We start from the raw sequence: 24,730 nt of genomic DNA on the forward strand, positions 1-24,730 counted from the left end.
GTGACAAACCTCCAAAGCCTTGTGAACATGGTGCAGTGCAGCCGGGTCTGTAGATGCCCCCCGGGTGCTGGCAGCCCTCTCCGATCTCTTCTCAGCTCTGTTTTTGCCCTTAAGTCCTGCAAGAGCAGGTTCAGCGCTGTCTCTTTCAGATATGGGCTGGATCAGGCCCCGGGCCACAGCGTCACACAGCAGCACACACAGAGTGCTGTTCCTGAGAGACAAACACACAACAAAAGCTCCAAACTCACATCACCTCTGTTTTGTTTTAGCTGACTGTGAAGTTAGAAATTAAAGATCACGGATTTAAAATGGAAACATCAAAAGTTACTTCAGGGCTCATATAAAATGCATCCATGGCTGTTTGGCCCATCTTTGGCTGATTCCAAAGGGAGCAGTGTGTGAGTAAACACAAAGATTTGAATAAAAATCAAACATTTGACTGGGAGCAAACTCAAGGGGACCAAGATCGGCGTTATTTGCTCGAACTTTTAGTGCTACCGACAAATCGAGACGCTGCATTGTGAACCAGCAGCCGCCTTTCGTCACTGAAGCTTCAGGTAACCCAGCATCATTTATCCTGGACAACACAAAAGAATGGGTTACAGTGTTAAGGTTTGGCTTTGATAAAAAAAGACTTGATCCAAGCCAAACGTCGCAGCTGGAAAAAACACGACCTAGTTACATTATTTCACATCACAGTGATTCATGATGATGATGATGATGATGATGATGAAACTTGTTGTTTCTTACAGACACAGAAACAGGCTTCTACATGATATAATAAAAATACAATCACTAAGCTTCAATTACCCAATATCCTGTGTGCTTTGGAGCCTGTCCAATAGGCTCTGAAAGGTGGGGAGCAGGAGCTGGTATTCCCCCTTTGCCAGCAAGTGACTGTTATAATTCCACAGGTAAATGGCAGCGTTTGCAACCACCCACGGCTCTCCAATCTCTGCCCCAAGCTGGCATGCTCGCATGAAGTTGGAGGTAGCATAGGCAGACAGGCTATGGATCCAGTCTCTGAGATTCACAATCAAACACAGAAATAATGCTAATGCTGGTGACATGGTTCAGATTTATTTAGAGCATATACCACAGTTTATTCACAGCTGGAATTGATAAACATCTGAGCTTGATGATAATCTTTGCAGTGAAAAAATTACTCTAATAACTGTACCATTTTGTTTTTCACAAATGACATTTATTTATTAGCCTTAATGGCCTTAATGTCCACCAATAATACAATTTCATAAAAGGACATGCATTATGTTGAGTTGTAGACATCTGAAAATGTCCCCCTTAAAACCTTCACTGTTCCTCCTGTCCTTAAGAAACACCAAACCCCCTCAGTGGCTCCTGAGGGGGGATCGGGACAAACATCCACACAGACATGTCCCAATGGTGGGACCTGTATCAGTATTTCAGAATGCCTTTATGATGGTCAGTATTTGGTTTCAGTAAACTCTTTTGGTCCTGTTTAGAACCTCACAGCCTCCATATAAGCTGCAGCTTTTTACCAGAAAAGGATTAAGATAAAAAAGCAATAAGTGGTTTGGAGAAACAGCAGGTGAAACAGTAAAATAGCCAAGAACAGCTCTGAAGAGTAACTTATAGAGATGGAAAGCAAACTGTTCACATTGATAAAAAAATGTGGTGACAATAAAGAAAACCCAAAGGTCTAAAATGACTTTCCTTGCAGTATAAACTTGGCAGACTGCTGGACTTTGTGCAGTGGGCTGAGGCGGTTTCACCTGTAAGCGGCCCAGTCCGCCTCTGAGACGTTAGGCCATCTCTCCTGTGACGGGACCGCCAGACTGTTCGGCTGAACCCCCTCAGCTACCAGCATCTGGATGGTAGCCTGGACAAGGCAGACTTCATTCATTTCCCAAACTCAACATATGACTTTAAAGAGCTTATCCTATCATGAAAAAAATAGCAAAAAATGAGGAAAACGAGTCTTGAAAAGCACAGCTTTTCCAAAGTTGTCAAAGCCAAAAAACACACTGGGGAACTTTTTATTTCAATGGCAGATATAGTTATGGCTGGAGGAGCTGCTTATCTTCATCAGGGTGAGAGAAATGAAACTTGAAATGCTGAGAAAAATCCATAAAGAAAGCTGTGCCTCAGAAAAGAAAGAAACACATGAAAGGAGGAGAGGAGAGGCTACTGTGGCAGCTCTGACAAGGTCAAGGCGCTGCAGAGCAGAGCTGTCTCCACTGCAGCGTTCACTTCTCTGCACTCTACAAACCATTGGGCTTAAAACACAAACCTGATGGTTTGGCGGGCTGTACAACACTAGCTGTGTTTACATGGACAAAAGTAATCGGAAAGAACGCCTGATCGGAAGGAAAATGCGTCATGTAAACACGCAGTTCGGAATACTCTGCCCCGATCAGACTCATCTGGATCAGAATTTCTTTCCGATAGAGATAGGTGGGTTATGCCGATTGTTGATCCGATCGTTGTTCATGTAAACAGTTCATTCTGATCATGGGTCACTACTGCTCTGGTTTAACGTCACACATAGAGCTCCAGAGAAGCTTTGGAGTTCAAACAGGACCGACCGGCTGCTCTGCAGACGCCCGGTGCGAAGCGCCGCTCCGCTCTCGCCCCTCTGGCTCTCCGCCTCTCCCCTCTCTTACACCCCTCACGAGGGGGGTGCCGGAGAGGAGCGCTTCGTAACCTGTGACGTCTGGACCCCCCATGGTCCTGGCTCGTGTGCCGGTGGACCGAACGAACTGTGTCTCTGAGCAGAGCAGCTGGATTAATAACTTTGTGTTTTAGGGAGGGGGGGGGGGGTGTGCTTTGTTACGTGTGCGTTTTGTTGTTTGTTTGCGTGTGACTGCGATCCGTCCCGCCGCTCTCTTTTAGCTGCTGTCAGGAGAACAGTGTGTCCAAGCAGAGCTCGGACTTCCAGCTCACACAGTGGCTTTGGGGCAGTGTGCGAACTTTTCAGAGCAGAAATGTCGCTCAGTCCTTAGAAACTGTTCAATCAATCACGTGGATTTGTGCTTCTAGTCGTGTCCCGAAAAAATAAAGGCTGATGTTATTCCCACATATTTTTTTTTATTCTTTATTTTATTCATTATTTTATGTTTTATTTATGTAATGTGTGTGGGGAGGGAGAGGGGAAGAATGTGCACATTTTTAAGTGCAGCCAAGATGCAGATTGTGGCATTTCCCGCATGAGTTTATGTTCATCAAACAAGGCTAATGTTGTTAGCGCGTGTTAGCCTCTCCTGGGAGCTCCGTTCTTCCACAAAAAAAGCAATGACCACATGGATTAAAAATAAAATGATGAGCAAACAGGCGCTTCTGCATAAATGTATATGGCAGCTAGGTTTGTTTACAACGGGACTCATTTCTTCTTCCAGTATTTTCAACACTACTGCGCATGCCCAAATGATTCATTCCGACCGAAAGTGTGACCATGTGACTGTTTGTTCTAAGCGGAAAAGTTTTTCTGATCCCATGTGCACGGTTGAATTTTAATCCGACCATTGATCCGATCAAGATATTCTGCCCATGTAACCGCGGCTATTGACAACAGCAACAATTTCTGACTAATAAATCACACGCACTTTTTCTAAAATCCCAAATGCAGGTTTAGAGTTTCAATCTTCTAATCACATTTATGAAGACAGACTAAGAAATCAAAACAACAGCATGACGTAGATATATCAAACCTAATCGAGACATTTGGTCAGAAATACATTGGAAAAGTGAATTAGACTGAATTGTGTAAATGAGTCAGAATGCAAACTAGGCCTGTGCAGAGAACTGTAGATGTTGATGCTTTCTTTCTTTATGCACAGAGTTGTGCTTTAAAGCTAGAAATGAAGATGAGGCTGCTAATAACAGAAGCTCCCTTTACTAATCACAGCACCAGGAGGAATTTCAGACTGCAGTAGCTGTTCAAAGGTGTTCAATAGTCAGTGTGAAAAGCAGGAAATAAAGCTGTAAATGAACTCACCCAGTAGCGGTTCTAGGCACGGGCCGTCCGGGCGGTGGCCTGGGGCGGAAAACTGAAGGGGGGCGGCACCGGCGGCTCAGCCCTTGTAAAATATTATATGCACCACTATTGGTTTACTTACGTCACAGTTTGTGAGTTTGTAACAGCCTGAACCTGGCCGCGCCGCCGCCCTCGCCCCGCAGCTGTGCGCTCTCCTGTCTTTGAGAAGTAGACACAAATGTGTGTGAAGAAGGAGAAGGGAGGGGGCGCGGGGTGAGCACGGAGCTTTGCCGCGTTTGCGCATGCGCAAAACCTGGCTGGCTCATCTTTCAGGGGAGGCGACGGTCGCGGGCTTGATGAAAAAAATAAAAGTAAAAACTGCGACTGCGCCGTCATGTAGCGAATCAGCGCCCCTGGCTGTAGCTGCACGCGCTCCTGCTGGGAATGTGTGAAGAAAGGGGGGGGGGGGGGGGCTGCGGGGAATCAGTTCAATTGTGGGACGCTTCCAAATTAAGTGGCTAGGTGGGGACAAGGGCGGGGGTTTGAATCTACTTCATAAAACCTTTTTATAAGTCAGTCATAAGGTGACATTCTATAACCTACATTTTAATAAAGGTATAGAAAATATATTCTGCTTTTTGGGTTAATTTTGTGTGAAATGCCCAAATAAAAAAAATGGCAACACAAAACAATGCTGTCACTAAGGTGACAGTTGGTTCAGTCGACGGACTTGATGCCTTCTTCGTGACGTGAGGACATTTATGCCAAACAAACGCCAATAAACATGTAAAATATGGAGAAGAAAAGGTCAAAGCCATCTGGTGCCCAATTTAGAAAGAAAAGAAAAGAAGAAGAGGAGAAAAGAGATAAAGAAAAGGGTAAGTCCTCACAGCTTGATGCATGTTTTTTCCAAATTCTAATGCTACTTGCCCTACAACAATGTTGCCGATGAAAACTTTATTTTGGTCGATGACCAACACTGAAGTAGGCCCAAATGTTGCAAATAGCGTCATTTTTTTTTTTTTTTTTTTAGATTTTATTCTTAAAAATTTGCTCTGCCTTAACTTGTAACATTAGTTATGATTCACGTGTCTGTCTGCTCTGCTGTAACACAAAGGTTTTGTTGGGTTTTGCTGTTGTATAATAGCTCATAATGTTAAAAAAGCTGTGATGGTTACACAGCATGCTGCTGCTGCCATAATATGCTAATGGGGCAAATAATTTGAGATTGGTCATTAATTTAATAATCATTTGTGGCAGCCTAAACGTTTTCACAATGTGTTTTTGACATTTAACTGGGGATTTAGGGGTTAATTTTGAGCCTGCATATGAAGTTTATTTTTTATTTGTTTTACAAATGTGGGATTATATTTTTAGCCAATAGAATTTCCATAAATCTGTAGGTAGTTTTAAAAATGAATATTTACCATTTACTGCAACTCTATGGGGACAAAACATAATGTAACAGGTCATAACTAAAAATGTGCCAATCAAAGGATTGAAGACGGAAAACATGAGCTAATTTTTCTTCTCTGAAGTAGAGATCGATATAGAACATGACAATTTAAATTTCCAATTCATAAATGTTTTTAAAATATTTATTTTATATTATTTATTTAACATTGAGTTTGATTCAATATTTTCTTAGCTAACTGTATTTTTGCCATGCTTATGGTCTTTTATTTTTTGTGTTCTGATAACTTTTATAATGCTGTTCAGAATTCTGACATCTTTTGTATCCACTTCTTAATTTCAATGACAATTAAAGCTACAAGTAGCATTTAGCGGGCCCGAGCAAGTGCGACCGCATGGCACGAGCGACCGCCCCGTGAGCAACGCCCTGCTCGAGCCATTCTCGTCGTTTTTTCTTGTCCATTCTGGAGCTCCAAGCTATTGTTAATACGACAGCAGCCTGGGGGGGGGGGGGGGGGGGGGGGGGGCTGTAATCTGTTGCCTTAAGGGACAAAGACTTTTGCATATAGCATGAAAAAAATTCAAGCAATGATGATAATTGCTATCACTGTCCCTAAGGATGAGAACAATAGAACTCATTCAATTTCCACTACAATGTCTAGATGAGTGTCAGCTATGTCTGATAACTTGGCCAATTAGCTGGACCGGGATCTTGCAAAGTGCAGGTGGTTAACGTCCAGTGTGATGAGTCTGTGGACGGCAACAGTACAGCATAGCTTTTGGTTTCCACAAGAGAAGAACTCCTGACACATCTGCCCTAACAGACAACTACAAGAGGAGTTGAAATGTATAACACGGTGAAGGAGTTTTTGTGCAGAAAAAGGTACAATTAGAAAAGCTGGTAGCAGTGACTGCAGATGGGACTCCTGCTATGATCAATAGACAAACAGGTTTCATCACTCACTGTAAAGCTGACCCAGACTTTCCAAAATGTCTGCATTACTGCTGCGTCATTCACCAGCAGGCCTTATGTGCAGAAGTGATTGGCTCTGGACATATAATGACTCTTATTCTGAAAATCGTAAACAACCTCAGCTGCAAAGCAAAACAGCACAGGATTTTTAAGGTGCTATTGGAGGAGATGTCTGTTGAATATGGTGAATATGAACATTGTGAATCTGAACTTGCATTCTTGACTGACATTACTGGAAAACTAAACCACTTGATCTGCGAGCTGCAAGACAATGGCAAAACTATTTTTTTTTGACCAGCCTGCCTGAGCCAGTGTTTTTCTTGTGGGGATCTTTTCTGCCAGGGCTTGTCAGCTTGGTCAGTGGATGTTGCTGCAGTTGTCTCCCTTGCTGGGACAGCTGGAGTTAAACACAGCAGCTCACGGCTCTGAAGTGGACCCCGTTGCTGTCCCAGTCTGGATGGGCACTGTGGCGATGTTCCAATGGCCAGGCTGGCTCCTGGTATAAAGAGATTCCCAAATACCATTTCCTAACCGCAGAGCCAAGGATGTGTTTACATGTTTAGGTCAAAAATGTGATGGACAGCTTCATGTTGTCTAAACATGCCACCCTGTTATTAATCCAGTTGATATGGTTCTCCATCTGTGTCTAGGTGATAGAAAAGCATTTTTTTTTATATTTAGAGCTCTAAGCAAACAAACAGTTGTCTATATAAAAGCTTTTACAATTGTGCACTTTTAGCAGGTCTCTGAGTTCATGTGACCAATGTATGGTGGATTTTCACAGACCTTGTTTAAAACTGAAGGTGAGAGAGACTTAGAGAAATGGCTTCATTGTTCTGGAGTTCTTTGTTTCATCCACAGAAGAGTAGAATTGGTGATTGATTTTGAAAAGCTGCTGAAAAAAAGTATCTTTTCAAATTGCAATTTCTAACTTGGGTTTTACATTTTGTTTTCCATTTTTTGTGCTTTATTTGGGAAGCATTTGTTATTTGTTTGGTGTTTTTAAGGTTCTGCAAATATACACATCATTTTTTAGAGACATTTGTTATCAGTTGTGTTTGTTGATTTGTAGTTTAATTTCATTGGATGTATAGATGTCGTGTGGGGGGGAGGCTCGAGAGCAGGTAGGACCCAGGCGCAGAGACGGGAGGCAAACGGGTTCAGGGCAAGTGGGTTTATTTAACTAACAAAAAGCGCTGCAGAGCAGGATGACAAAACTAAAAACAAAAACTTACTGTGGCATGGCAAGGGACATGGACGCCAGACAAGAAGACGTGATCAACATGAGCAGAAGTTAATGGACCAGCACAGGAGGAAGGCAGAGACAAGACTTATATACAGACAGGGCAGACAAGACACAGGTGAACACGATTAGGGCAGATGGGGACCAAAGGAAGTAAAACTCAAAAACATGACAAGACAGGAAACCTTTCAAAATAAAACAGGAAACAGAACCAAACAAGACAGAACAAGAACTAAAGCGAAAAAAAAGACAGCAAACTGAAACCATGACAATAGAAAGGAAAAGAAGTTCAAACATTGATTATAAAAAAGGATATAAGAGATAAAAAAAAAGAAAAAGGAAAAGAAAAAAGATAAAATATTGATTTAATTGCATTTTGAATGAATAAAAAACAATGATTAATAGAATCAGAAATCAGAAAAAGTTTTATTGCCAGGTTCAGTAGAGCGCACTTTACAAAACGAGGAATTTGACTTGGTGTATAGTGCAATTAAGAATAAGTTAAAAATTAAGTTAACAACAACAACACACTATATACAGTAGAGTAAGGTGAATTAAAGTGGGAGCACAGATGGGCTGGGATGGTGGGGCCTGTAAGTGGCACCGACAGTCCTTTGGTGGGCGGGGCGGGGGGGGGGGGGGTCACCTGGGGGAGTTGGGGTACTGTTCAGCAGGCTGACTGCAGTGGGGAAGAAGCTGTTCTTGTGGCGCGAGGTCCTGGTCCTGATGGACCGGAGCCTCTTGCCAGAAGGGAGGGGCCGAAAGAGATTATGTCCTGGATGAGAGGGGTTGGCTACAATCCTGGCTGCCCGCCTCCAGGTCCTGGAGATGTGCAGCTCCTGGAGAGACGGGAGGTGGCAGCCGATCACCTTCTCTGCTGAGTGGATGACGCGTTGCAGCTTGGCCTTGTCTCTGGCCGTGGCCGCAGCGAACCAGACTGTGATGGAGGACGTGAGGGTGGATTCGATGATGGCGGTGTAAAAGTCTACCAGCATCTTTTCAGGGAGGTGAAACTTCTTCAGCTGCCTCAGGAAGTACATCCTCTGCTGGACCTTCTTAGTGATGGAGCTGATGTTCTGCTCCCACTTGAGGTCCTGGCTGATGATGGTTCCCAGGAAGCAGAAGGACTCCACAGAGGTCACCGGGGAGTCACAGAGGATGACAGGGGGGAGGGGGGCTGGGGCCTTCCTGAAGTCCACTGTCATCTCCACTGTCTTCAGAGCATTAAGCTCCAGGTTGTTAGCGCTGCACTATGACACCAGCCTGGCTATTTCACTCCTGTAGGCCGACTCATCTCCGTCAAAGATGAGGCCGATGAGTGTGGTGTCGTCAGCAAACTTCAGGAGTTTGACAGACAGGTGACCAGCTGTGCAGCTGTTTGTGTACAGGGAGAGTAACAGGGGTGAAAGGACACAGCCCTGGGGGGATCCGGTGCTTGTGGTCCGAGTATCTGAGACGAGCTTCCCCAGCCTCACATACTGCTGTCTGTCCGTCAGGAAGTCTGTGATCCACCTGCAGGTGGAGTCAGGCACATTCATCTTGGAGAGTTTTTAATACTAAGTCTAGACAGATTTAACACAGGTTTTTGGATGAAAAAGGATTTTTTATAAATCATCTGTTACACTTTTAAGTCTGAAAAAAATATGGAAGGCAGCAAACACAGATCCCTACCGTTTTTAATTTTTTTGTGCTGATATTTGAAAGATAAGTTATGCAAAAAAATAGGTGTTTGCAGTTTTGCCTAAAAAGACGTTTTCGGACCTTTTTGGATCAAATGTTGTCTAAAAGTTCACCTGTAACTTCAATCATTCTGAATTTTTTTAGGAAAACTAAACCACTTCAACTGTGATCTGCAAGGCAATGGTAAAACTATATTTTTTATGGAACAGCCTGCAGTGTTTCTTGTGGGGATCTTTTCTGCCAGGGCTTGCCGGCTTGGTCGGTGGTTGTTGCTGTTACCAATCCAGTTGATATGGTTCTCCATCTGTGTCTAAGTGATATAATCAGAATCAGAATCGTTTATTGTCATTGTACATGGGGATACAATGAAATTGCAGCAGCCTTGGAGTGAAGGAGTTACATAAAATTAAAATTAAAATAGAATAGAAAAAGAAATACTGTATTTACAACTCTTAACAAAAAATGAACAATATGGACAGAAACTGTTAAATATTAAATATTTGTGAATAAAATAGAATGGAATTACATGAGTTGCTGTGAGCACAGCTTAATAAATATCAAGTTATTGCACAGTGACCCGGTTAGACAGTCAGGATATTGCACGCATTGTAGTAAAATTAGAGTGAGGTGTGGTTGGTGGACGTATGTGCATTCCGTATGATAATTGCCTGTGGAAAAAAGCTGTTTCTTAGTCTGTTTGTCCTGGTTCTGATGGACCTGTACCTCCTTCCAGAGGGCAGCAGTTCAAACAGAGGGAAAGCAGAATGGGTGGAGTTAGTGGTGATGCTAGTCACTCTGCTGAAGCAGCGAGACTGGTAAATGTCCTTCAGTGAGGGGAGGGGGCAGCCGATGATCCTCTGCGCTGTCTTTACCACTCTCTGGAGACTCTGCCGTTCTGCTTCAGTGCAGTGGGAAAACCACACTGTGATGCCATAGGACAGAATGCTCTCAATGGTTGAGCGGTAGAAGGTTACCAGCAGCTCCTGGCTGACGTCGTTCCTCCTAAGTTTTCTCAGGAAGTGCAGGCGTTGCTGGGCCTTCCTGATGACAGTCATGGTGTTGTTAGACCATGTGAGGTCAGCAGAGATGGTGGTGCCCAGGAGGGTGAAGCTGTGGACCCTCTCCACACAGTTTCCATCAATGTAGAGTGGGGGTGGATCTGTTCTGTTTTTTCTGAAGTCCAGGATGATCTCCTTGGTCTTGGTGGTGTTCAGGATGAGGTTATTAGCCTGACACCACCTTGAGAGTTTCAGGACTTCGTCTCTGTAGGCCGTCTCGTCGTCCCCAGAGATCAGCCCCACCACAGTAGTGTCGTCTGCAAACTTCACCACGGTGTTGCTGGTGTGGGCTGGTCTGCAGTCTGCTGTGTACAGTGTATACAGCAGAGGACTCAGCACACATCCCTGTGTGGAGCCTGTGCTCAGCGTCCGGGTGGAGGAGAGGTGGGGGTCAAGTTTGACTGTCTGTGGTCTGTTTGTCAGGAAGTCCTTGATCCACGAGCAGGTGAGTGGGTGGAGTCCTAGTTCAGACAGTTTGTTGACCAGAATGTCAGGAATGATTGTGTTAAAGGCTGAGCTATAGTCCACAAAGAGCATCCTGGCGTAGGTGTCTCTGTGTTCCAGGTGGCTCAGCGCAGTGTGGAGGGTGATGGAAATGGCATCATCCGTTGATCTGTTTGCTTTGTAAGCAAACTGGTGGGGGACGAAGATTGGAGGGAGGGAGTCTTTGATGTGTCCCAGGAGCAGCCGCTCCAGACACTTTGTGATGACAGCAGTGAGTGCAACTGGGCGGAAGTCCGTGAGGAAGGCTGTGGATGAGGACTTTTTGGGTATCGGGATGACAGTGGATGACTTCAGGCAAGCAGGGATGAAAGCCTGAGCTAGCGACAGGTTGAAGATTTTTGTGAAGACCTGGGAGAGTTGATCGGCGCAGGCCCGCAGAACCTTTCCGGGAACTCCATCAGGTCCCGCCGCTTTCCTGGGGTTTACCCTGCTGAACATCCGTGCCATCCGTGCCACGTCCATAAAGGCATTGTTTTTATATTTAGAGCTCTAAGCAACCAAACAGTTGTCTATATAAAAGAGCTTTTACAATTGTGCACTTTTAGCAGGCTGAAAAAATTATCTTTTTAAAATTGCCATTTCAAATTTGGGTTTTAAATTTTGTGTTCCATTTTTCTGTGCTTGTATTGGAAGGATTTGTTATTATTTTGTTTAAAAGTGCTACATATTGTATATACACATAATTTATTTAGAGAAATTTGCTATACGTTGTGTTTTTTGGTTTTGTAGTTTAATTTCATTGGATTTATATTAAGGAAAAGAATTTGCAGCATTGATTAAAAAAGGATAAAAGAGACATTTACTGTCTAAGTCTTATGTTACATCTGTAGAACTGTACTGAGAGTTGGGTTTTGTTTTGGAGCACATTCATATGTTTTGTTTGTAAAAAAAAAAGATAAAATATTAGGTTAATTGCATTTTACATGACTAGAAAAGCAATGATTATTCATAAAAATCTATGAAAGACATACAAAACAAATGAAAAAGCAGTCTGCCCTCCCTCTTGTGTCTAAACTATTGTCACCTCACTTCTGGGTTAGTTAGCATATGAACTGGCAGCTGGTGTGTGTGGGGGGGGGGGGGGGGGGGTGAAATTTGACTCCAGCAACAGGGATGATTGAGGAGCAGGCTGCAGCATGAGGAAAAGACTTAAGCATGTAAGGGGAAATGACATCCTACAGTTGACCAGTTCATTTTATATCTGTAAAGAATATTCAAGAAGCATTTAGACATGTTCAGCTATATGCGTGTGAAACTTGGTGTGGATATTTGAAGCATAAGTAATTTTAAAACACACTTGTTTGGAGTCCAGACGGAAAAAGCACAGGTTTTGGGATGAATCAGGATTTTTTTAAAATCATCTGTTTCACCTGGACTTCTGAAAAAAATATGGAAGGCAGCAAACACAGATCCCTACATTTAAAAAAATAAATGGTGTTGATATATGATGATTAAGTTATGAAAAAAAATAGGTGTTTGTAGTTTTGCCTAAAAAGACGTTTTCGGACCTATTTGGATGTAATGCTCTCTAAGATGTCACCTGTAACTTCAATCATTCTGAATTTTTTTAGGAAGCAGTAGCACATAAATGCCTATGAAAGTTGAATTCTTGGTGCTGATAACCTAAACAGAATTTATGCTAAAAATCTTTGTTCAGTCCAAAATTTCATTAAAAAAATCAAGTGATGAAGTTTCTCGTAGACCCTATAGTGTTACATATCAAAGCTGGAGGTTATTAAAGGCATCTAATTCTGAAATCTCAGCTTCCTGAGACAAACGGCTGATTTATAATAAATTTCTATTATTTGGGTGCACATAATCGACCACTTCCTGTTACGCAGGCACCGTCAGGTGTACACCCATGAAACTTTACATGATGAGAGAGGACCCTTCTGAGTATCTCCAGTTTTAATTTCATGCACATCGGACAAAGCAAAGAGAAAATACAGGGCAGAATGTGCCCAATGCAATAACTAGGTGGCGCTATAGAGCTCGTCCAAGATTGTCATATCCATGGGTTCAGAATAGAAGCTTCATCATATCCATTGAATTTCAGTGAGATTGGACAAGGAATGTGCACGTGAGAGCAACTTTTGTGTGCATAGCGAGATGCCCAACTTTGCCGCTCTGTCACGACCACACCCCCGCATTGAAAGTTATGGTTTTTTGTCAGAGTAAACTTCAATGGCTTTTCAACAGGTGGACGTCATTTTCAGGTGTGTCGGCTCATCCTACTCGGAGTAGTGATGCTCCAAGTAAAACATGTCATTTCCTCTTGCCAGCAGGTGGCGCTACACTTTTTCCAGATTTTTTCACTGCAGATGTGTTCAGAGTCAGACTACAATCATGCACATCAATTTTGGATCAGATTGGATTATGCATGGCTGAGTAATGGCCATTTTTCTTTTCATGGCGTGTTTTCGAAACGACCTCCAATTTTGACGCGCCGCCATGGTCACAAACATCCATAAAAACTTAAAAGCTTCGCAATTTAACATCGGACATGTGTCTAGTTTACAAAACCAAAGTTTGGAGTCATTACTCCAAAATCTCTAGGAGGAGTTCGTTCTAGAGCGAGGCCTGCAAATGTCCAAAATACAGCAAAAATGACATATTGTCATCAAAATATCAGACTTCCTGTGCGACTGACAGGTGGGTCCTTTCAGACTTTTTTGTAGGTCTCCATCTGAAGAACATGCCCTGTAAAAATCAAGCTTGTACGTTAAAGCGTATGCGGGGCGTCGGGACAAAAGTCACTGTAGGTGGCGCTATCGAGCCGTTTTTGTGCGCCCATGCCAATCTCCTATAAAATACGAAATTTTTCGCGACTCCTGATGTGTGTGCCAAATTTGGTGAGTTTTGGGGTATGTTAAAGGCCTCAAAAAGGCGACTCTTCCGGTAGAATAATAATAATAATAATAATAATTAAAGCTACAAGTAGCATTTAGCGGGCCCGAGCACGTGCGACCGCATGGCACGAGCGACCGCCCCGTGAGCAACACCCTGCTCGAGCCATTCTCGTCGTTTTTTCTTGTCCATTCTGGAGCTCCAAGCTATTTTTAGTACGACAGCAGCCTGGGGGGGGGGGGGGGGGGGGGGGGCTGTAATCTGTTGCCTTAAGGGACAAAGACTTTTGCATATAGCATGAAAAAAATTCAAGCAATGATGATAATTGCTATCACTGTCCCTAAGGATGAGAACAATAGAACTCATTCAATTTCCACTACAATGTCTAGATGAGTGTCAGCTATGTCTGATAACTTGGCCAATTAGCTGGACCGGGATCTTGCAAAGTGCAGGTGGTTAACGTCCAGTGTGATGAGTCTGTGGACGGCAACAGTACAGCATAGCTTTTGGTTTCCACAAGAGAAGAACTCCTGACACATCTGCCCTAACAGACAATTACAAGAGGAGTTGAAATGTATAACACGGTGAAGGAGTTTTTGTGCAGAAAAAGGTACAATTAGAAAAGCTGGTAGCAGTGACTGCAGATGGGACTCCTGCTATGATCAATAGACAAACAGGTTTCATCACTCACTGTAAAGCTGACCCAGACTTTCCAAAATGTCTGCATTACTGCTGCGTCATTCACCAGCAGGCCTTATGTGCAGAAGTGATTGGCTCTGGACATATAATGACTCTTATTCTGAAAATCGTAAACAACCTCAGCTGCAAAGCTAAACAGCACAGGATTTTTAAGGTGCTATTGGAGGAGATGTCTGTTGAATATGGTGAATATGAACATTGTGAATCTGAACTTGCATTCTTGACTGACATTACTGGAAAACTAAACCACTTGATCTGCGAGCTGCAAGACAATGGCAAAACTATTTTTTTTTGACCAGCCTGCCTGAGCCAGTGTTTTTCTTGTGGGGATCTTTTCTGCCAGGGCTTGTCAGCTTGGTCAGTGGATGTTGCTGCAGTTGTCTACCTTGCTGGGACAGCTGGAGTTAAACACAGCAGCTCACGGCTCTGAAGTGGACCCCGTTGCTGTCCCAGTCTGGATGGGCACTGTGGCGATGTTCCAATGGCCAGGCTGGCTCCTGGTATAAAGAGATTCCCAAATACCATTTCCTAACCGCAGAGCCAAGGATGTGTTTACATGTTTAGGTCAAAAATGTGATGGACAGCTTCATGTTGTCTAAACATGCCACCCTGTTATTAATCCAGTTGATATGGTTCTCCATCTGTGTCTAGGTGATAGAAAAGCATTTTTTTTATATTTAGAGCTCTAAGCAAACAAACAGTTGTCTATATAAAAGAGCTTTTACAATTGTGCACTTTTAGCAGGTCTCTGAGTTCATGTGACCAATGTATGGTGGATTTTCACAGACCTTGTTTAAAACTGAAGGTGAGAGAGACTTAGAGAAATGGCTTCATTGTTCTGGAGTTCTTTGTTTCATCCACAGAAGAGTAGAATTGGTGATTGATTTTGAAAAGCTGCTGAAAAAAGTATCTTTTTCAAATTGCAATTTCTAACTTGGGTTTTACATTTTGTGTTCCATTTTTTGTGCTTTAATTGGGAAGCATTTGTTATTTGTTTGGTGTTTTTAAGGTTCTGCAAATATACACATCATTTTTTAGAGACATTTGTTATCAGTTGTGTTTGTTGATTTGTAGTTTAATTTCATTGGATGTATAGATGTCGTGTGGGGGGGAGGCTCGAGAGCAGGTAGGACCCAGGCGCAGAGACGGGAGGCAAACGGGTTCAGGGCAAGTGGGTTTATTTAACTAACAAAAAGCGCTGCAGAGCAGGATGACAAAACTAAAAACAAAAACTTACTGTGGCATGGCAAGGGACATGGACGCCAGACAAGAAGACGTGATCAACATGAGCAGAAGTTAATGGACCAGCACAGGAGGAAGGCAGAGACAAGACTTATATACAGACAGGGCAGACAAGACACAGGTGAACACGATTAGGGCAGATGGGGACCAAAGGAAGTAAAACTCAAGAAACATGACAAGACAGGAAACCTTTCAAAATAAAACAGGAAACAGAACCAAACAAGACAGAACAAGAACTAAAGCGAAAAAAAAAGACAACAAACTGAAACCATGACAATAGAAAGGAAAAGAAGTTCAAACATTGATTATAAAAAAGGATATAAGAGATAAAAAAAAAAGAAAAAGGAAAAGAAAAAAGATAAAATATTGATTTAATTGCATTTTGAATGAATAAAAAACAATGATTAATAGAATCAGAATCAGAATCAGAAATCAGAAAAAGTTTTATTGCCAGGTTCAGTAGAGCGCACTTTACAAAACGAGGAATTTGACTTGGTGTATAGTGCAATTAAGAATAAGTTAAAAATTAAGTTAACAACAACAACACACTATATACAGTAGAGTAAGGTGAATTAAAGTGGGAGCACAGATGGGCTGGGATGGTGGGGCCTGTAAGTGGCACCGACAGTCCTTTGGTGGGCGGGGGGGGGAGGGGGGGTCACCTGGGGGAGTTGGGGTACTGTTCAGCAGGCTGACTGCAGTGGGGAAGAAGCTGTTCTTGTGGCGCGAGGTCCTGATGGACCGGAGCCTCTTGCCAGAAGGGAGGGGCCGAAAGAGATTATGTCCTGGATGAGAGGGGTTGGCTACAATCCTGGCTGCCCGCCTCCAGGTCCTGGAGATGTGCAGCTCCTGGAGAGACGGGAGGTGGCAGCCGATCACCTTCTCTGCTGAGTGGATGACGCGTTGCAGCTTGGGCTTGTCTCTGGCCGTGGCCGCAGCGAACCAGACTGTGATGGAGGACGTGAGGGTGGATTCGATGATGGCGGTGTAAAAGTCTACCAGCATCTTTTCAGGGAGGTGAAACTTCTTCAGCTGCCTCAGGAAGTACATCCTCTGCTGGACCTTCTTAGTGATGGAGCTGATGTTCTGCTCCCACTTGAGGTCCTGGCTGATGATGGTTCCCAGGAAGCAGAAGGACTCCACAGAGGTCACCGGGGAGTCACAGAGGATGACAGGGGGGAGGGGGGCTGGGGCCTTCCTGAAGTCCACTGTCATCTCCACTGTCTTCAGAGCATTAAGCTCCAGGTTGTTAGCGCTGCACTATGACACCAGCCTGGCTATTTCACTCCTGTAGGCCGACTCATCTCCGTCAGAGATGAGGCCGATGAGTGTGGTGTCGTCAGCAAACTTCAGGAGTTTGACAGACAGGTGACCAGCTGTGCAGCTGTTTGTGTACAGGGAGAGTAACAGGGGTGAAAGGACACAGCCCTGGGGGGATCCGGTGCTTGTGGTCCGAGTATCTGAGACGAGCTTCCCCAGCCTCACATACTGCTGTCTGTCCGTCAGGAAGTCTGTGATCCACCTGCAGGTGGAGTCAGGCACATTCATCTTGGAGAGTTTTTAATACTAAAGATGTATGAAAGACATACCGAAAAAATGTCTTTCAGTGTTTAACTGGCTGTCTTTGGATTATGCATGCCTGAGTAATGACCATTCTTACTCCTCATCTCTCTGTTCACTGCTTGCTAATTTACATAGCAGGGGTCCCAGCAGGAGAGGGCGGGGTTGTAACACGACTCCTTCAGCAGAGCCAGGCTGAGAGAGGCTTTGACATGTAAGATGTTAGATGTTAGAATGCCAGATGTTAGAATGACCAGTTCATTTTATATCTATATAAATATTCAGGTAGCTATGGGACATGTTCAGCTTTAGGTCTGTGAAAATTGGTGTCGATTGTTGAAACATAAGTTACCATAAAAAAATGTTTGTTTGGAGTCTAGACAGATTTAACACAGGTTTTTGGATGAAAAGGATTTTTTATAAATCATCTGTTACACTTTTAAGTCTGAAAAAAATATGGAAGGCAGCAAACACAGATCCCTACCGTTTTTAATTTTTTTGTGCTGATATTTGAAAGATAAGTTATGCAAAAAAATAGGTGTTTGCAGTTTTGCCTAAAAAGACGTTTTCGGACCTTTTTGGATGTAATGCTCTCTAAGATGTCACCTGTAACTTCAATCATTCTGAATTTTTTTAGGAAGCAGTAGCACATAAATGCCTATGAAAGTTGAATTCTTGGTGCTGATAACCTAAACAGAATTTATGCTAAAAATCTTTGTTCAGTCCAAAATTTCATTAAAAAAATCAAGTGATGAAGTTTCTCGTAGACCCTATAGTGTTACATATCAAAGCTGGAGGTTATTAAAGGCATCTAATTCTGAAATCTCAGCTTCCTGAGACAAACGGCTGATTTATAATAAATTTCTATTATTTGGGTGCACATAATCGACCACTTCCTGTTACGCAGGCACCGTCAGGTGTACACCCATGAAACTTTACATGATGAGAGAGGACCCTTCTGAGTATCTCCAGTTTTAATTTCATGCACATCGGACAAAGCAAAGAGAAAATACAGGGCAGAATGTGCCCAATGCAATAACTAGGTGGCGCTATAGAGCTCGTCCAAGATTGTCATATCCATGGGTTCAGAATAGAAGCTTCATCATATCCATTGAATTTCAGTGAGATTGGACAAGGAATGTGCACGTGAGAGCAATTTTTGTGTGCATAGCGAGATGCCCAACTTTGCCGCTCTGTCACGACCACACCCCCGCATTGAAAGTTATGGTTTTTTGTCAGAGTAAACTTCAATGGCTTTTCAACAGGTGGACGTCATTTTCAGGTGTGTCGGCTCATCCTACTCGGAGCAGTGATGCTCCAAGTCAAACATGTCATTTCCTCTTGCCAGCAGGTGGCGCTACACTTTTTCCAGATTCTTTCACTGCAGATGTGTTCAGAGTCAGACTACAATCATGCATATCAATTTTTGATCAGATTGGATTATGCATGGCTGAGTAATGGCCATTTTTCTTTTCATGGCGTGTTTTCGAAACAACGTCGAATTTCTACGCGCCGCCACGGTCACAAACTTCTGTAAAAACTTAAAAGCTTTGCAATTTAACATCGGACATGTGTCTAGTTTACAAAACCAAAGTTTGGAGTCATTATTCACAAATCTCTAGGAGGAGTTCGTTCTAGAAGGAGGCCTGCAAATGTCCAAAATAGAGCAAAAATGACATATTGACATCAATATAGCAGACTTCCTGTGCGACTGACAGCTTGGTACCTACAGACTTTTTTGTAGGTTTCCATCTGATGAACATGCCCTGAAAAAATCAAGCTTGTACGTTAAAGCGTATGCGGGGCGTCGGGACAAAAGTCAGTGTAGGTGGCGCTGTCGAGCCATTTTTGCGCACCCATGCCAATTTCTCATAAAATACGAAATTTTTCGCGACCCCTGATGTGTGTGCCAAATTTGGTGAGTTTTGGGGTATGTTAAAGGCCTCAAAAATGCGATTCTTCCGGCAGAAGAAAAATAATAATAATAATTAAAGCTACAAGTAGCATTTAGCGGGCCCGAGCACGTGCGACCGCATGGCACGAGCGACCGCCCCGTGAGCAACGCCCTGCTCGAGCCATTCTCGTCGTTTTTTCTTGTCCATTCTGGAGCTCCAAGCTATTGTTAATACGACAGCAGCCTGGGGGGGGGGGGGGGGGGCTGTAATCTGTTGCCTTAAGGGACAAAGACTTTTGCATATAGCATGAAAAAAATTCAAGCAATGATGATAATTGCTATCACTGTCCCTAAGGATGAGAACAATAGAACTCATTCAATTTCCACTACAATGTCTAGATGAGTGTCAGCTATGTCTGATAACTTGGCCAATTAGCTGGACCGGGATCTTGCAAAGTGCAGGTGGTTAACGTCCAGTGTGATGAGTCTGTGGACGGCAACAGTACAGCATAGCTTTTGGTTTCCACAAGAGAAGAACTCCTGACACATCTGCCCTAACAGACAACTACAAGAGGAGTTGAAATGTATAACACGGTGAAGGAGTTTTTGTGCAGAAAAAAGGTACAATTAGAAAAGCTGGTAGCAGTGACTGCAGATGGGACTCCTGCTATGATCAATAGACAAACAGGTTTCATCACTCACTGTAAAGCTGACCCAGACTTTCCAAAATGTCTGCATTACTGCTGCGTCATTCACCAGCAGGCCTTATGTGCAGAAGTGATTGGCTCTGGACATATAATGACTCTTATTCTGAAAATCGTAAACAACCTCAGCTGCAAAGCAAAACAGCACAGGATTTTTAAGGTGCTATTGGAGGAGATGTCTGTTGAATATGGTGAATATGAACATTGTGAATCTGAACTTGCATTCTTGACTGACATTACTGGAAAACTAAACCACTTGATCTGCGAGCTGCAAGACAATGGCAAAACTATTTTTTTTTGACCAGCCTGCCTGAGCCAGTGTTTTTCTTGTGGGGATCTTTTCTGCCAGGGCTTGTCAGCTTGGTCAGTGGATGTTGCTGCAGTTGTCTCCCTTGCTGGGACAGCTGGAGTTAAACACAGCAGCTCACGGCTCTGAAGTGGACCCCGTTGCTGTCCCAGTCTGGATGGGCACTGTGGCGATGTTCCAATGGCCAGGCTGGCTCCTGGTATAAAGAGATTCCCAAATACCATTTCCTAACCGCAGAGCCAAGGATGTGTTTGCATGTTTAGGTCAAAAATGTGATGGACAGCTTCATGTTGTCTAAACATGCCACCCTGTTATTAATCCAGTTGATATGGTTCTCCATCTGTGTCTAGGTGATAGAAAAGCATTTTTTTTTATATTTACAGCTCTAAGCAAACAAACAGTTGTCTATATAAAAGAGCTTTTACAATTGTGCACTTTTAGCAGGTCTCTGAGTTCATGTGACCAATGTATGGTGGATTTTCACAGACCTTGTTTAAAACTGAAGGTGAGAGAGACTTAGAGAAATGGCTTCATTGTTCTGGAGTACTTTGTTTCATCCACAGAAGAGTAGAATTGGTGATTGATTTTGAAAAGCTGCTGAAAAAAGTATCTTTTTCAAATTGCAATTTCTAACTTGGGTTTTACATTTTGTGTTCCATTTTTTGTGCTTTAATTGGGAAGCATTTGTTATTTGTTTGGTGTTTTTAAGGTTCTGCAAATATACACATCATTTTTTAGAGACATTTGTTATCAGTTGTGTTTGTTGATTTGTAGTTTAATTTCATTGGATGTATAGATGTCGTGTGGGGGGGAGGCTCGAGAGCAGGTAGGACCCAGGCGCAGAGACGGGAGGCAAACGGGTTCAGGGCAAGTGGATTTATTTAACTAACAAAAAGCGCTGCAGAGCAGGATGACAAAACTAAAAACAAAAACTTACTGTGGCATGGCAAGGGACATGGACGCTAGACAAGAAGACGTGATCAACATGAGCAGAAGTTAATGGACCAGCACAGGAGGAAGGCAGAGACAAGACTTATATACAGACAGGGCAGACAAGACACAGGTGAACACGATTAGGGCAGATGGGGACCAAAGGAAGTAAAACTCAAGAAACATGACAAGACAGGAAACCTTTCAAAATAAAACAGGAAACAGAACCAAACAAGGCAGAACAAGAACTAAAGCGAAAAACAAGACAACAAACTGAAACCATGACAATAGAAAGGAAAAGAAGTTCAAACATTGATTATAAAAAAGGATATAAGAGATAAAAAAAAAGAAAAAGGAAAAGAAAAAAGATAAAATATTGATTTAATTGCATTTTGAATGAATAAAAAACAATGATTAATAGAATCAGAATCAGAATCAGAAATCAGAAAAAGTTTTATTGCCAGGTTCAGTAGAGCGCACTTTACAAAACGAGGAATTTGACTTGGTGTATAGTGCAATTAAGAATAAGTTAAAAATTAAGTTAACAACAACAACACACTATATACAGTAGAGTAAGGTGAAGTAAAGTGGGAGCACAGATGGGCTGGGATGGTGGGGCCTGTAAGTGGCACCGACAGTCCTTTGGTGGGCGGGGGGGGAGGGGGGGTCACCTGGGGGAGTTGGGGTACTGTTCAGCAGGCTGACTGCAGTGGGGAAGAAGCTGTTTTTGTGGCGCGAGGTCCTGGTCCTGATGGACCGGAGCCTCTTGCCAGAAGGGAGGGGCCGAAAGAGATTATGTCCTGGATGAGAGGGGTTGGCTACAATCCTGGCTGCCCGCCTCCAGGTCCTGGAGATGTGCAGCTCCTGGAGAGACGGGAGGTGGCAGCCGATCACCTTCTCTGCTGAGTGGATGACGCGTTGCAGCTTGGCCTTGTCTCTGGCCGTGGCCGCAGCGAACCAGACTGTGATGGAGGACGTGAGGGTGGATTCGATGATGGCGGTGTAAAAGTCTACCAGCATCTTTTCAGGGAGGTGAAACTTCTTCAGCTGCCTCAGGAAGTACATCCTCTGCTGGACCTTCTTAGTGATGGAGCTGATGTTCTGCTCCCACTTGAGGTCCTGGCTGATGATGGTTCCCAGGAAGCAGAAGGACTCCACAGAGGTCACCGGGGAGTCACAGAGGATGACAGGGGGGAGGGGGGCTGGGGCCTTCCTGAAGTCCACTGTCATCTCCACTGTCTTCAGAGCATTAAGCTCCAGGTTGTTAGCGCTGCACTATGACACCAGCCTGGCTATTTCACTCCTGTAGGCCGACTCATCTCCGTCAGAGATGAGGCCGATGAGTGTGGTGTCGTCAGCAAACTTCAGGAGTTTGACAGACAGGTGACCAGCTGTGCAGCTGTTTGTGTACAGGGAGAGTAACAGGGGTGAAAGGACACAGCCCTGGGGGGATCGGGTGCTTGTGGTCCGAGTATCTGAGACGAGCTTCCCCAGCCTCACATACTGCTGTCTGTCCGTCAGGAAGTCTGTGATCCACCTGCAGGTGGAGTCAGGCTGTGTACAGTGTGTACAGCAGAGGACTCAGCACACATCCCTGTGTGGAGCCTGTGCTCAGCGTCCGGGTGGAGGAGAGGTGGGGGTCAAGTTTGACTGTCTGTGGTCTGTTTGTCAGGAAGTCCTTGATCCACGAGCAGGTGAGTGGGTGGAGTCCTAGTTCAGACAGTTTGTTGACCAGAATGTCAGGAATGATTGTGTTAAAGGCTGAGCTATAGTCCACAAAGAGCATCCTGGCGTAGGTGTCTCTGTGTTCCAGGTGGCTCAGCGCAGTGTGGAGGGTGATGGAAATGGCATCATCCGTTGATCTGTTTGCTTTGTAAGCAAACTGGTGGGGGACGAAGATTGGAGGGAGGGAGTCTTTGATGTGTCCCAGGAGCAGCCGCTCCAGACACTTTGTGATGACAGCAGTGAGTGCAACTGGGCGGAAGTCCGTGAGGAAGGCTGTGGATGAGGACTTTTTGGGTATCGGGATGATAGTGGATGACTTCAGGCAAGCAGGGATGAAAGCCTGAGCTAGCGACAGGTTGAAGATTTTTGTGAAGACCTGGGAGAGTTGATCGGCGCAGGCCCGCAGAACCTTTCCGGGAACTCCATCAGGTCCCGCCGCTTTCCTGGGGTTTACCCTGCTGAACATCCGTGCCATCCGTGCCACGTCCATAAAGGCATTGTTTTTATATTTAGAGCTCTAAGCAACCAAACAGTTGTCTATATAAAAGAGCTTTTACAATTGTGCACTTTTAGCAGGCTGAAAAAATTATCTTTTTAAAATTGCCATTTCAAATTTGGGTTTTAAATTTTGTGTTCCATTTTTCTGTGCTTGTATTGGAAGGATTTGTTATTATTTTGTTTAAAAGTGCTACATATTGTATATACACATAATTTATTTAGAGAAATTTGCTATACGTTGTGTTTTTTGGTTTTGTAGTTTAATTTCATTGGATTTATATTAAGGAAAAGAAGTTGCAGCATTGATTAAAAAAGGATAAAAGAGACATTTACTGTCTAAGTCTTATGTTACATCTGTAGAACTGTACTGAGAGTTGGGTTTTGTTTTGGAGCACATTCATATGTTTTGTTTGTAAAAAAAAAAAGATAAAATATTAAGTTTATTGCATTTTACATGACTAGAAAAGCAATGATTATTCATAAAAATCTATGAAAGACATACAAAACAAATGAAAAAGCAGTCTGCCCTCCCTCTTGTGTCTAAACTCTTGTCACCTCACCTCTGGGTTAGTTAGCATACGAACAGGCAGCTGGTGTGTGTGTGTGTGGGGGGGTGTGTGTGAAATTTGACTCCAGCAACAGGTCAGATTGAGGAGCAGGCTGCAGCATAAGGAAAAAACTGAAGCATGTAAGAGGAAATGACATCCTACAGTTGACCAGTTCATTTTATATCTGTAAAGAATATTCAATAAGCATTTAGACATGTTCAGCTATAGGCGTGTGAAACTTGGTGTGGATATTTGAAGCATAAGTAATTTTAAAACACACTTGTTTGGAGTCCAGACGGAAAAAGCACAGGTTTTGGGATGAATCAGGATTTTTTTAAAATCATCTGTTTCACCTGGACTTCTGAAAAAAATATGGAAGGCAGCAAACACAGATCCCTACATTTAAAAAAATAAATGGTGTTGATATATGATGATTAAGTTATGAAAAAAAATAGGTGTTTGTAGTTTTGCCTAAAAAGACGTTTTCGGACCTTTTTGGATGAAATGTTGAATAAAAGTTCACCTGTAACTTCAATAATTCTGAATTTTTTTAGGAAGCAGTAGCACATAAATGCCTATGAAAGTTGAATTCTTGGTGCTGATAACCTAAACAGAATTTATGCTAAAAATCTTTGTTCAGTCCAAAATTTCATTAAAAAAATCAAGTGATGAAGTTTCTCGTAGACCCTATAGTGTTACATATCAAAGCTGGAGGTTATTAAAGGCATCTAATTCTGAAATCTCAGCTTCCTGAGACAAACGGCTGATTTATAATAAATTTCTATTATTTGGGTGCACATAATCGACCACTTCCTGTTACGCAGGCACCGTCAGGTGTACACCCATGAAACTTTACATGATGAGAGAAGACCCTTCTGAGTATCTCCAGTTTTAATTTCATGCACATCGGACAAAGCAAAGAGAAAATACAGGGCAGAATGTGCCCAATG

At 43.3% G+C, this 24,730-nt stretch overlaps 1 protein-coding gene across 17 annotated transcripts in view; it reads right to left on the minus strand.

Moving 5' to 3' along the window:
* Positions 1 to 24,730, minus strand: part of cfap46 (cilia and flagella associated protein 46) — a 128,884-nt gene that overhangs the window by 53,847 nt on the left and 50,307 nt on the right. For all 17 annotated transcript variants that reach the window (XR_013647849.1, XR_013647851.1, XR_013647850.1 and 14 more), the window contains 3 exons: positions 1,755 to 1,861; positions 811 to 1,023; positions 10 to 211 (listed from right to left, as the gene is read on the minus strand). Coding sequence is in view for 13 of the 17 variants with exons in the window: in XM_078932078.1 (XP_078788204.1) it covers positions 10 to 211; positions 811 to 1,023; positions 1,755 to 1,861 (522 nt within the window). In the remaining 4 variants the exon portion in view is untranslated. The remainder of the gene's footprint in view (positions 1 to 9; positions 212 to 810; positions 1,024 to 1,754; positions 1,862 to 24,730) is intronic.

The sequence above is a fragment of the Oryzias latipes genome, chromosome 15 (genome assembly GCF_053564925.1).
Source record: "Oryzias latipes strain Hd-rR chromosome 15, Olatipes_Hd-rR_3.1".
In the NCBI taxonomy this organism is placed as follows: domain Eukaryota; kingdom Metazoa; phylum Chordata; class Actinopteri; order Beloniformes; family Adrianichthyidae; genus Oryzias; species Oryzias latipes.